General features: G+C 41.8%; 1 protein-coding gene across 4 annotated transcripts in view; it reads right to left on the bottom strand.

Annotated features, from left to right (window-relative positions):
• LOC140389775 (arf-GAP with coiled-coil, ANK repeat and PH domain-containing protein 2-like) overlaps window positions 1-14066 on the bottom strand; it is a 131866-nt gene that overhangs the window by 81475 nt on the left and 36325 nt on the right. For all 4 annotated transcript variants that reach the window (XM_072474288.1, XM_072474290.1, XM_072474289.1 and 1 more), the window contains 2 exons: window positions 9973-10017; window positions 1334-1429 (listed from right to left, as the gene is read on the bottom strand). In XM_072474288.1, coding sequence (XP_072330389.1) covers window positions 1334-1429; window positions 9973-10017 — 141 coding nt within the window. The remainder of the gene's footprint in view (window positions 1-1333; window positions 1430-9972; window positions 10018-14066) is intronic.

Genomic DNA, 14066 nt, shown 5'->3' with positions numbered 1-14066 from the left:
GGTTAAAGAGTGAAATAATCTTGAAAATCTGAGGGCCAATTTGTAATTCAACGAAGGATAGACAGGCTGCATACAAATTGATTGCAGTCAACAAGCATTTGCTTGTTGAATAGAAATACACTTAAACGGGTATTAACGATGGTTGAAACTAGGTTTTGGAATGTTCCTGAAGTTAACTCTTACTAAATAAAACTTGAATGTTGAGTTCTGTTGCTCAATGTAGGTGGCAAAACGTAGCTACCATTTTTATTCAGAAACTATTATTCAAAATATCATCGTTGACATAAATTGTTCACCCTTTTGTTTTTAACTAAAACAGTTGGAGAATCCATACAGTGCAGAAGGAGGCCAGCCATTCACCCCATGAGTCTGCATCGACCCTCTGAAACAACACCCTACTTGGTCTCACTCCCCCACCTCTCCATAACCCTATCTAACCTTTTGGACCCTTGAGGGGCAGTTTAGTAAGGCCAATCCACCTAACCTGCACATCTTTGGACTGCAGACACGGGGAGAACATACAAAGACCACACAGACAGTCATCCAAGGTTGGAATCGAAACCAGGTCCCTGACGCTGTGATAACCACTGTGTCACCATTGGAGAAGATTGATTGTTCCATGGTTCAGGCCATTAGAGGGCAGGTAACCCTGTGCAGCAGAAATATCCCCCCCTTCTCCTCAAATTTCATCCCTGGAGATTTCAGTGTCCTCTCTTAACCTCCTAGCTTGGTACAGGCTTTCCTTACATAACCTGCGCGGCACATTTTTCACATTAAATGCATCATATAAAAACAAGCAGTTAACTATTCAAAAATAGTAAACATATCAATGTCTCTGACAAAAAAGTAACTTAAACTAACTTTCAATTAAATACTTAAAAACTATCCAGGTAATTCAGCACAAACTAAACACATGGAATCCCAGGATTGCCGCTCTGCATCTCAAACTGGATGTCAAAACGAAAATACGAACATTTCCAAATTTCAAATTATTTTCTTTCAAAATCAAATGTTATACAAACTTTATCTACAGAAAACTGGATGCTAATTTTTCAGCAAACCAAAACAGACTAACTTAACTTCTTTCCTCCCAAACTTTTAGAATTAAAGTTTTCCAAGAACTGCAAATTAGCATCCACTGGGTCAGTTCTAAAAATCAAACTTCTTATTCTCCTTTACTTCCAATACCCTACTGTCAAACTATTTCACATTCTTTTGTAAGTTTGGTGTTTCCACTGCCCCCAGATAGTCTGTTGCACACATTTCCTACCACTGTGCAAGAAATTATAGTTTTAAAATTCCAACATTTATTGCACTGGTTTTAAAGTCTTACCTGTGCTCCCAATTCCATCATGTAAGGCTCCAGTTCCATAAAGAGGTCATATCCTTGATGAAAGAATGTAAGATGGGCAAACATAAAGGACAACATCTAGAAGTCAAATGAAGAAACAAAAATTTAATTGCCAACTTGTTTTTACTTCACCTAACAAAAAAAAACTATTTGGAAATAAATTGTACAATCTATAGCCTACAATGAAGATCAAATGGACACAAGTTGCAGTTTTATATATCTTTAATCAAAATTAATGGCAAATTTAAGACCACTATCTAATATTTTGACAATAACGGAGAAAAACACACCAATATTGCCCTCGTGAAGGGACTATAAATGTGAGCAGTTTGGTCTCTATAGCATCAATTTCAAAGCCATGTGCTCACACAAAGAACGCCACTCTCATAATGGTCCTGGCTTTATGTTTGGTTATTACGCCACCGGAAAGGAGGTGGGAAGACCTGGTATTCCATGTTGGAACAGCATAAATAATGGGAGCCAAGTCTGGTTTCCCTCATTACCCTTTGATTTGCACGAGGAAAGGAGGATAAGGTTGCAGCAGAGTACATTTATGGTCTCTGCATCCTGGATCTGTCCGGTGTAAAATCATCAAAAATAGATCACCTATGGAGCATTAAGTAACTGATAAAATTTGTACAATATTACTGGTACCTCTGTATGCAGATGGGAACAAAAACAGAACAAAAGAACACTTTTAAAAATGCTAAATTACATTTTTTAAAGTTCTTTACAAAGCATCATCTCCATTCCAAGAGTACTCTTGCAAAAGTGTATATTTCCACATTTTTCATCCATGTTGATGCTTGCTTTTAAATGCTTATTTTAATAACTTAAGAGTTGACTTAACACGTTTTGCCACAATGGTTGTAGATGGGTCTGGAACTTTGCACATTAAAACATCCAATTCTTATTTCATGAGGTTCATAACCAAATTATTCAGATCTTTTGACATAGTTTGCCAGCTACAGGAAGCATTTAAGTTCAGGGAAAAGCATATTCAATGCAGAGACAGCCATTTTTTTTTTTTTTTACATTGATAGGTCACATTTTGGGTAAGCGATCGTTAACGTTTTTGCATTTAATGGAACAACAACAACAAAGTCCCAGCATTTCAGCACTGCCACAAGGAAAGGAAAGAAAGATACTTTGCTTCCATTTCTGGGCATCCTGCCAATAATCAAAAGTGCCCGTTAGAAAGTGACACATTTATCAATATGGTCCTTGCCACTCAAAGATATTGGTGCTAAATTTGAACGGTATCTTCAGAATTCAATCCAAGCACAATGAGCAAACCGCACTTGGTGTGGTTGAAGAGAGTATGACAAAATGGGCTGGATTTTCCAGCCCTGCCCACTGCTGGAATCATCCAGTCACACCGAAGTCAATAGACGTTTGGCTGCTCCTCTCAACTTTCCGTGGCGGGTCCGGCCACAATAGCAGCAGAAAACCCCGACCATTGTTTTCTTATACCCTGTTACACACTGACCGATGCCCACGGAAAAGCACCTTACAAATATTTAAATGTTTAATATGCATTGTGTGCCTACCACAGTAGGGTGTAATTTCATCAGCAACCTTCAAATGAAACAGTTTGCATGTGGTAATATTAAAACAGCCCAACAGGATTTTCTTTTCAGGAAACCCAGCTGTATGTTTGTGTATTGAACACATGATGGGCTGCAGCACAGCTGCTTGAATGTCACTGCTTGTGATCGTGACATGTCCAACATCTCTCAGCTCTCTACTTAAACACATAGCAGCAAAACACAATGGGATATGGCCCCATAACATGAAGCTCAAGTCACTTTGGAGGAGACAAACATAGCTATCTAGAAATCAAGTACACAAAGGAAGTCAAGTCGGACGAAGCCAGAGGTTTGTGAACTGAGAGCAAGTATTAATCTCAAACTCAGGATCTCATTATAATAAAAAGGCAGAAGTGTGCGGGCTTTAGCCTCAGGGAGAGCTGAGCAATGAGATACAGTTGGACACCCTTTTTCTCAATTATTGCTCGGATAAAATAAGAGTTTGATGCTAGTGGAACGTTCAGCTCTCACAATCTACAATGTTCAATTTAGACAGAGATATCGCAGAACAAGTAACCCTACAAATGTGTGGAGTGCAAAATATGGGCTGATACAGGTTCACAATGTACCCAAGGGCAATATAGCTGTACTAAGTGACAGAAAATGGAATCACCGATAACAAAGCTCCCGTGCTTAAATGAGAAACTAGCCACATTTAGCAGAATCAGAGAGAATATAAGGGGTTTCTGGTACTTTATTCAAGAATCAGTTAATACAATGCTTGTATACTGTCCTTATGCCCTAAGTGGATGAATGTGTGACGAACCAACAATGGGATACAGGACTCGGGTTGCAAGGATCTCAAGTTACTAGTTCTATCCAGTAATAAATATTTCAGATATACTTTGACAGGCACTCAGGTGAAGATCTGTTCTGGTATGCATTAGATGCACATGACCAGGGTAATGATGGCAAAACCGGCAGGTCTTGCTGTCGCCAATGAAACTGACAACAATATCGTGTCTGCACGTGGAAAGTGAAGTTGCTGTCAATAATTTTATGCTTTTCCAGAGGGTGTGCTGATGCGGTCCCCAGAGTATAAGCAGTGAACTGAAGAAATTTCTACTTTCACAGTTTAAAAAAAATAAATTTAGAGTAGCCAATTATTTTTTCCAATTAAGGGGCAAACTTTAGTGTGGCCAATCTACCTATCATGCACATCTTTGGGTTGTGGGGGTGAAACCCACGCAGACACAGGGAGAACGTGCAAACGCCACACGGACAGTGACCCAGGGCCGGGATTCGAACCCGGGTCCTCAGCGCCGTAGGCAGCAATGCTAACCACTGTGACACCATGCTGCCCTTACTTTCACACAGTTAGTCTCACTATAAAATCTCCGAAAAACATTTTACATCCTGTTGAATGAGGTGAAAATGGGATTTTAATACTATGCTAAGTTCATAATTACAGCTGAACACCTTCACTGGCCCTGAAGAGCTACGTTGATATTTGTAGAATGTCAAATTTCTCCATTTGTTAAACATTTCCACACTTCAATTTCTTTTGAAGTTTGTTTATAATTTTAGCTTCTATCGAACTCCAATAACCATTCATTTCATTACCTTTAAAATTTAAAAGTGAAGATCATCAGGGTTTTTAAACTTCCTGGGTTGCTGCCTGTGAGAATACTTCAGTGTGACTGGCTGTTAATTCTGCTTGCTGATATCAGAGCTGGTGGACACCTGCTTTAAACTATCACCAAGGGGATATCCACAGCACAGAGATCACCAAACCTTTGTGAAGAGCTCTCCTCAAGGTCAGCTGAGAGCCCCATTACTTCACCACCAAATATAAAATCTAATGTATTTGGCAAGTATGTGGCAGGCAGCATGGCAATAAAGTAGACAAAGGTGACAGCTGCAGATTCTATAGACAGGGGAATAGATACATTTTATGCATTTGTGAATTTTGAATTCAAATCCCAGGGTAAAGAATGTCACAGGAGGGGTGGAAAAACTTACAGAAATGGAAAAAAAGCAGCTTAACGTAATGGTTCAAGTTGGAACCATCAAACAACATCCAAAATCTTGCAGAGGGAATTTAAGGAGTGTGGCGCGAGATTGAAAAAAGAATTAATGGTAATCTCCAGAATGCTTTGTGCCACACCTTGGATAGGTTGAAGAAAAGACCATTAACAATTTGTATTAACATAACGGCTATAAACCAGCACAACCAGGCTGGGAATTTTAAATTGAAGATATTAGGAGATCAGAAGGAAACTCAAGTCAGCAAGAAGAGGCAAAGGATTCTTGAAGTTGGTTAACCAGCAGGTCGCGTAAGTTTTGATGAGCTAAAGTTCAGGGGTGGGAAGGAGACCAGCCTTTAAACATGGTCGAACCTATGAATGACACAATTTGCAAATGAGGGATTCGCCAATATATGGGTTGCAGCAGGAACTGGAAATGGAAAGGTTACCGGGGTAGGCAGGAGTCTGGAGTTGAGGTTACTATCTGATCAGCCAAGTGGCCTGCTCTTGCTTCTATCAGTCAGGAAGTACGGACAGTCAGGAAGGCTATACTAAAATGTAAAACTTTTGTAAATGCTATGATGTCAATCTAGTAATCCCCAACGCAGTGTTTGAAAGCGAGTGGATATTCTGGAGGAAAACCTGGACAAAGATGGAGATTGGTGATCCATTGTGAAGATTCCAAGGTATAAGTGGAAAGGAGAAAATAATGGCCTCATCTGATCCAAATCATAGAACATAACAGCGCAGTATAGGCCCTTCGGCCCTCGATGTTGCACCGACCTGTGAAACCACTCTAAAGCCCATCTACACTATTCCCTTATCGTCCATATGTCTATCCAATGACCATTTGAATGCCCTTTAGTGTTGGCGGGTCCACTACTGCAACAGGCAGGGCATTCCACGGCCTTACTACTCTCCGAGTAATGCACCTACCTCTGACATCTGTCCTATATCTATCTCCCCTCAATTTAAAGCTATATCCCCTCATGCTAGACATCACCATCCAAGGAAAAAGGCTCTCACTGTCCACCCTATCTAATCCTCTGATCATCTGGTGTGCCTCAATTAAGTCACCTCTTAACCTTCTTCTCTCTAACGAAAACAGCCTCAAGTCCCTCAGCCTTTCCTCATAAGATCTTCCCTCCATACCAGGCAACATCCTGGTAAATCTCTTCTGCACCCTTTCCAATGCTTCCACATCCTTCCTATAATGCGGCGACCAGAATTGCACGCAATACTCCACATGCGGCCGCACCAGAGTTTTGTACAGCTGCAACATGACCTAATGGCTCCGAAACTCAATCCCTCTACCAATAAAAGCTAACACACCGTACGCCTTCTTAACAACCCTCTCAACCTGGGAGGCAACTTTCAGGGATCTATGTACATGGAAACCGAGATCTCTCTGCTCATCTACACTGCCAAGAATCTTACCATTAGCCCAGTACTCAGTCTTCCTGTTATTCCTTCCAAAATGAATCACCTCACACTTTTCTGCATTAAACTCCATTTGCCACCTCCCAGCCCAGCTCTGCAGCTTATCTATGTCCCTCTGTAACTTGTAACATCATTCTGCACTGTCCACAACTCCACCGACTTTAGTGTCATCTGCAAATTTACTCACTCATCCTTCTACGCCCTCCTCCAGGTCATTTATAAAAATCACAAACAGCAGTGGCCCTAAAGCAGATCCTTGTGGTACACCACTAGTAACTGGACTCCAGTCTGAACATTTCCCATCAACCACCACCCTTTTTCTTCTTCCAGCTAGCCAATTTCTGATCCAAACTGCTAATTGACACTGAATCCCATGCCTCAGTATTTTCTGCAGTAGCCTACCGTGGGGAACCTTATCAAACGCTTTACTGAAATCCATATACACCATATCAACTGCTTTACCCTCATCCACCTGTTTGGTCACCTTCTCAAAGAACTCAATAAGGTTTGTGAGGCACGACCTACCCTTCACAAAACCGTGTTGACTATCTCTAATCAAATTATTCCTTTCCAGATGATTATACATCCTATCTCTTAGATTTTGCCCACAACAGAAGGCTCACTGGTCTATAGTTACCGGGGTTGTCTCTACTCCCCTTCTTGAACAAGGGGACAACATTTGCTATCCTCCAGTCTTCTGGCACTATTCCTGCAGGCAAAGATGACTTAAAGATCAAAGCCAAAGGCTCAGCAATTTCCTCCCTAGCTTCCCATCCGGCCCAGGGGACTTATCTATTTTGACACTTTCCAGAATTGCTAACACCTTCTCCTTATGAACCTCAAGCCCTTCTCGTCTAGTAGCCTGAATCTCAGTATTCTCCTCAACATCAGTGTCTTTTTCCTGTGTGAAAACTGACGAAAAATATTCATTTAGCACCTCTCCTATCTCCTCTGACTCCAAGCACAACTTCCCGCTACTGTCCTTGACTGGCCCTACTCTTACCCTAATCGTTCGTTTATTCCTGACATATCTATAGAAAGCTTTAGGGTTATCCTTGTTCCTACCTGCCAAAGACGTCTCATGTCCCCTCTTGGCTCTTCTTAGCTCTCTCTTTAGGTCCTTCCTAGCTAACTTGCAACTCTCGAGCGCCCTAACTGAACCTTCATGTCTCATCTTTACATAAGCCTCCTCCTTCCTCTTGACAAGTGTTTCGACTGCTTTAGTAAACCACGGTTCCCTTGCTCGACCACTTCCTTCCTGCCAGACAGGTACATACTTATCAAGGACAAACAGTAGGTGTTCCTTGACCATGCTCCACATTTCCATTGTGCCCATCCCCTGCAGTTTTCCTCTCCATCCAATGCATCCAAAGTCTTGCCTCATCGCATCATAATTGCCTTTCCCCCAGATATAACTCTTGCCCTGCAGTATATACCTATCCCTTTCCATCACTAAAGTAAACACAATGGAACTGTGGTCACTATCACCAAAGTGCCCACCTACCTCCAAATCTAACACCTGTCCTGGTTCATTAACCAGTACCAAATCCAATATGGCCTTGCCTCTCGTTGGCCTATCTACATACTGTGTCAGGAAACCCTCCTGCACACATTGGACAAAAACAGACCCATCTAAAGTACTCAAACTATAGAGTTTCCAGTCACTATTTGGAAAGTTAAAGTCCTCCATAACAACTACCCTGTTGCTTTCGCTCCTATCCAGAATCATCTTTGCAATCCTTTCCTCTACATCTCCGGAACTTTTTGGAGGCCTAAAGAAAACCCCTAACAGGGTGACCTCTCCTTTCCTGTTTCTAACCTCAGCCCATACTACCTCAGTAGACGGGTCCTCATCAAACATTCTTTCTGCCACCGTAATACTGTCCTTGACTAACAATGCCACCCCTCCCCCTCTTTTACCTCCTTCCCTGAGCTTACTGAAATATCTAAACCCCGGCACCTGCAACAACCATTCCTGTCCCTGCTCTATCCATGTCTCCGAAATGGCCACAACATCGAAGTCCCAGGTACCAACCCATGCCGCAAGTTCACCCACCTTATTCCGGATGCTCCTGGCATTGAAGAAGACACACTTTAAACCACCTTCCTGCCTGCCGGTACACTCCTGAAACTTTGAAACCTTACTCATGACCTCACTACTCTCAACCTCCTGTATACTGGAGCTACAATTCAGGTTCCCAAGCCCCTGCTGAACTAGTTTAAACCCTTCCGAAGAGCATTAGCAAATTTCCCCCCCAGGATATTGGTACCCCTCTGGTCCAGGTGTAGACCATCCCGTTTGTAGAGGTCCCACCGACCCCAGAATGAGCCCCAATTATCCAGAAATCTGAAACCCTCCCTCCTGCACCATTCCTATAGCCACATGTTCAACTCCTCTCTCTCCCTATTCCTCGTCTCGCTATCACGTGGCACGGGTAACAACCCAGAGATAATAACTCTGTTTGTCCTAGTTCTAAGTTTCCACCCTAACTCCCTGAATTCCTGCCTTACATCCCTATCCCTTTTCCTATCTATGTCGTTGGTACCTATGTGGACCACGACTTGGGGCTGCTCCCCCTCCCCCTTAATGTTCCCGAAAAAATGATCCGAGACATCACGCACCCTGGCACCTGGGAGGCAACACACCAACCGCGAGTCTCTCTTGTTCCCACAGAATCTCCTATCTATCCCCCTAACTATGGAGTCTCCAATGACTAATGCTCTACTCCTCACCCCCCCTTCCCTTCTGAGGGACAGACTCCGTGCCAGAGACCTGTACCCCATGGCTTACCCCTGGTAAGTCGTCGTCCCCAAATCAACAATGTTATTGTGACAACACATGGAGCAGTGAAGGCAGATTTAAAGTAATCTGGTAGTAACATTTTAGAATGCCCTGCAATATCATATTGCACAGAGAAGTCCGACTATTCCATAGGATCAAACTTTCATTAACAGTTTCAGTTTTCATAACAATTTCAATATTAAGATTACTTTATTGAAAGTATATTTAAACAAAGACTGAAAAAGTTGAGGGCTGTAATTTTACAAAGTAGCTGGCGTAAATGATTAAAATGCCACTGCCGACATTAGACCATGTTGTGCAAGAACTATTGCTTACATCAATTTTGAACATGACTCCTTTAACAGGTCAGAGTTCAACTTAAAAATGTTTTTTTTTTTTTAAACACGGTCAAGACTTTGACAGCTGTCTTACGTGGGGGGGGGGGGGGGGAGAGGGAGGGGGAAGAGGGGTCTGTCTGGGGGGTATTTGAGCAAGAAAATACATGAAAAAATTAAAATACATGTACTAAGTTCTGTAACATATCGTTTTACCATGTTTATGCCTTGCTATGTGCGTTTTCTTTCGATTTGTTACAAGGGGGGGGTTTGTTTGTAAGGGTGAAAAACTGTGTTAAAAATCTTAATAAATATATATTTTTTTTTTAAAAAACACTTTGACAGCAACCATGTTAATTCAAATAGAAAATGCTTTACTGAACATGAATTTATTATGGCTACAATCGCATTAAAAACAAAAATGACATCCAGTGAGGTCATCCAAACACGCTCAAGAATAAAAAAAATAAAGACCAGTCAAATGACTTTTAAGAGGACAAAGGCTTACCGATTTTAAAATCTCAGATCTTCTCTTCGACTGAAGGACATTGATCTAATATGGAACAAAAATGGACAAATAATGTATTAACATTTTATGCATTAGTTATTTGTTAGCATACATCTACTAACATAAAGCAGACCACGCAGGAGAAAAAGCTCAGACTCGTTGCTTGAAATGTTTACTTAAGTACTAGAATGCAAGATTATTAAAGGTTCCTTCATTGTCTAATTTAAGGCTAAGTGACCAAATGTGATTGAATCTTAAATTTCAGTCAAATCCTGAAATTCATCCCAGTTTGTATCCTTATTGTATAATAAAAATTGGGGTGGATTTCAGGATATTTCTCCCACTGAGGTTTATCCCGGTCTAAAGTAGGCCCTATTTAGTATATTTTTGTTTTAGTGCGATTTTTAAGTAACGGAACTTATCTGAATAGTGTTGGTTCTACTTTCATTATAGCGCAAATAGGCGCATGTGCCAAGAATCACACTGTAATTGCACATGGACAGTAAAACCATAATATTGCTTTGCTCACAGCATCTATGAATCCCTTTCTCCCTCTGGCTCGCCAACCTTCGTTCTCCCTCCAAATCCTCACCACCTTTCCAGTGGCCTCCTCTCACAATCACCACACTCCATTCTGCTTTCTGCCCCTCCCGACTCTCCTCTCTTTCACTTTCCCCCCCCCCCCCCCCCCCACCCCCCCCACCCCCCCCCCCCCCCCACCCCCCCCACCCCCAGCCGCCCCCTCTCTTTCGCCACCCCCTCGCTGCTTCCCTCGGAAGAGGGACTGCAAGAAGGAACAAGAAAATCAGAGGTGGAAGCAGCGAGCAGGAGGAGGGAAGGTCATCAGTTGTGGTAAGCAGTGAGCAGGTGGCGGGCGGACATGGTGAGTGGGTGCCAAGTTGGTACAGGTAGAAAGAGGAATGAGGCCAGTTGAGTTCGAGGCAGCCAATAAGTAACCTGTAAAAGTTACAGGTCAGAAACATAACGCTGCCCGCAGCTTGTCAATTCAACATTTATGGCAGATGGTTTACATTTTTTCATGGAAACTATTTATTTTTCCACAAAGTGGCTTGACTTTAACTGAAAACATGTTTAAATTAAGTCCAACAACCAATCACAATCAGTTTTCATTCTTTAGCTTGTATCTGTTGAGCTCAAATATTCACTTCTCCTGCCCGCCATGGTTTCCACCCTCCCTTGACTGCTGTTAGCACTGCATCACACGTCCACCCTCTTATCATTCCCACTCCTTGGGCTTGGTTCCGATCATGCTGAATGGGCCTCATCCCATATTACGTGTCCTATTCCCTCACCCATCTCGGTGGTCAATAACTTCCTCTTTCGTTTTTTAACAGCACTTATCACAATACAGTCTATTTATACCACAATGAGCCATTTTCCCAGATCCAGCTGTGTTGGAATAGGGGTGGGGAGAGGTAGGATATATAGACTGAAGGGGTATGAAGCAGGACAAGAACAGGTGAGTGGAGGGCACGGAATGGTGAGAGAGAGAGAGAGAGAGAGAGAGGAGGTCTTGGGAAGAGACTGGGGAGTGCACATCAGGTAAAAGAGTACAACATCACTCAATGCTCTCTGTACAAAAGTCGGTTAAGGGGAAAAGAGGGAGATCCCCAGACAGCGAGAAAGATTTAACATAATAGATTTCAAAGTTTTATGTTCAACATTTCTGTGAAAGTATAAACTGTTTTGTATCTGCGCTGATTGCTCAAATTTCATGTTCACGAAAAAACAACCTAAAAGTGCCGTTCACTATCTTTAAAAAATAGTTTGCAAAAGAAAGACTCCAGATTTCCATTTTCCTTATCTTTAGAGCCATTATGCATGAGCTATTTCCTCAGACAGGAACTACTCCACACTCGTCACTATACTTTTTGCCGCTCAGTGATGAGATCAGCATTTTTGATGGTCTGCTTGAAAGTGAAGATAAAAGAAATCAAGTCAAAAAGCAAAAACTAAATACGACAAAACAAAACAAACAAAGGGCAAATAAGGGTTTGTAGTAAGGAGAACAGAGCAGAGAACTCAAAATCCAAGATTTAAGAACAATAGGATGCCCAGGGGGAAAGCAAAAATGAAAAACAGCAAGCAATAGGAACAATTTATTCACTATTTGGATGCAAGACTACATTTCTACTGCTACTTTTGTACCGATGCTGAGCAATTTCGAATGCACCTCAATACAAAAGCAAGTGTATAATTTTAGAATCAGGTCATGATCCAACTCAAAAAGCACTCAAGATGTTAGATTCATTGCAGGAGACCATCGCACCCCACTGAGGCTTGGGGAAAAAAGGAAGATAATTTCAGTCCAGGACTGTTGTATCACATATCTACATTTGGGCAACTTGAATAACTAGTTCCTTCCCTTGAACTACTTAAAATTTTGAAAACCACTATCAAGCACACGTATAGAATTTTCAGCTATTTATGAAAGAAAGATGCGCCTTTCTTTCAAGGGATACAAATCAGGAAACAAGCACAAGGTTCTGGACTACCAATGAACAATGTCATGGGAAAGCTGGCACATTGAAAGAGATTGGAATATTCCAATTAGAGAAGCTCTCGCTTTAAGAATCATTGAAACTTCAGCATACAATTTTTTACAAATATTCTCTCAATCACCCATCATTACTGCAACAGAAAACAGTGCGAACCACTGTTTATGCTGTTCCTCCCAAGATCTGCTCTCACTTGCCGCCAAGATTGGACGAAACCCAGAAGAAATTCCAGGCATTTTCCCCTCAATTTGATTATGGTGTACAATAGGCTTACTTATTTGGCTATTTCACCTAAGCTTTCAGTTCTGTGCTTAGAATTCCATTTTCAATGTAAATTACCTGTTTCTATGTCCATTTTACTGAATGTTTTCACCTGCTTGGAGGGCCGAAGGGCCTGTTCCTGTGCTGTACTTTTCTTTGTTCTATTTGTAAAGTACTTCATGGCTAATTATGGAGACTGAAAACAATAATGATCACTGTTTCTGCTATTGCATGTTCTACCACCAGGTGGCAATAATAACACTGCACTGAAAAGCAACAACCTCAAATAATCTTACCATATGCACTGTCTATTATTCCAAGTGGAATGATTTGTCTTGCAAAGCACAAGTGTGTTGGCAAAATAAATTAAAACATGTACTTTATACAATTCAAGAGATGCTATCCTGTTCTGGTTGTCCACCGCAAGCTTAGTGATGAATTGATTTCCTGCTGGTTACTCCTAAACAAATTTCAAACAACTATCATTCACCTCACCCCTCTTCAAACTTTTGCATATTACAGTCGCAGAATGTAGTTAAGCAATCTGCTCCCAAGATTCTGTCAGCTGAGGTTTAGTAACCAATAATCCTCAAAGATTACTTTTACAACTATGCAGAATTTTAAGTGGAAAAAATGAAACAATTCATTTTGAAATTCATAATCACAATAACAAGATTTGTAGCTGGGGTAATATGCCACGGTGCTTTTCTCTCCAATACCCAAGTCAAAATCAGGAACTTGCTACGAGCGTTGTGCTGCATGGGAGAGCCAGAGGCTGATGGTGGCACGGTAGCACAGTGGTTAACACGGTTGCTTCACAGTATCAGGGTCTCAGGTTCGATTCCCGACTTGGGTCACTGTCTGCGCGGAGTCTACACGTTCTCAGTGTGTCTGCGTGGGTTTCCTCCGGGTGCTCCGGTTTCCTCCCACAAGTCCCGAGGTGCTGTTAGGTAATTTGGACATTCTGAATTCTCCTTCAGTGTATCCGAACAGGCGTCGCAGTGTGGCGACTCTGGGATTTTCACAGTAACTTAATGTAAGCCTACTTGTGACAATAATAACGATTATTATTAATGAGTTGGTCGAGTGAAAAGATGAGAGCCCAGAAGAAAGGACGTGCCTCAGATTTCAAGAGCCAATATTGAGTGGCTCAGTCATCTGGCTCTATAATTTACATCTCTGACACCTGAGGCAAGTAAGAAGTCTTACAACACCAGGTTAAAGTCCAACAGGTTTGTTTCGAATCACTAGCTTTCGGAGAACTGCTCCTTCCTCAGGTGAATGAGTCCAACGCTGGCATCTCCACAACCTGAG

Source organism: Scyliorhinus torazame, chromosome 14, assembly GCF_047496885.1.
Source record: "Scyliorhinus torazame isolate Kashiwa2021f chromosome 14, sScyTor2.1, whole genome shotgun sequence".
NCBI classification, from domain to species: Eukaryota; Metazoa; Chordata; class Chondrichthyes; order Carcharhiniformes; family Scyliorhinidae; genus Scyliorhinus; species Scyliorhinus torazame.
The sequence above is the reverse complement of the archived record's forward strand: the minus strand, read 5'-3'. Positions and strand labels throughout refer to the sequence as shown.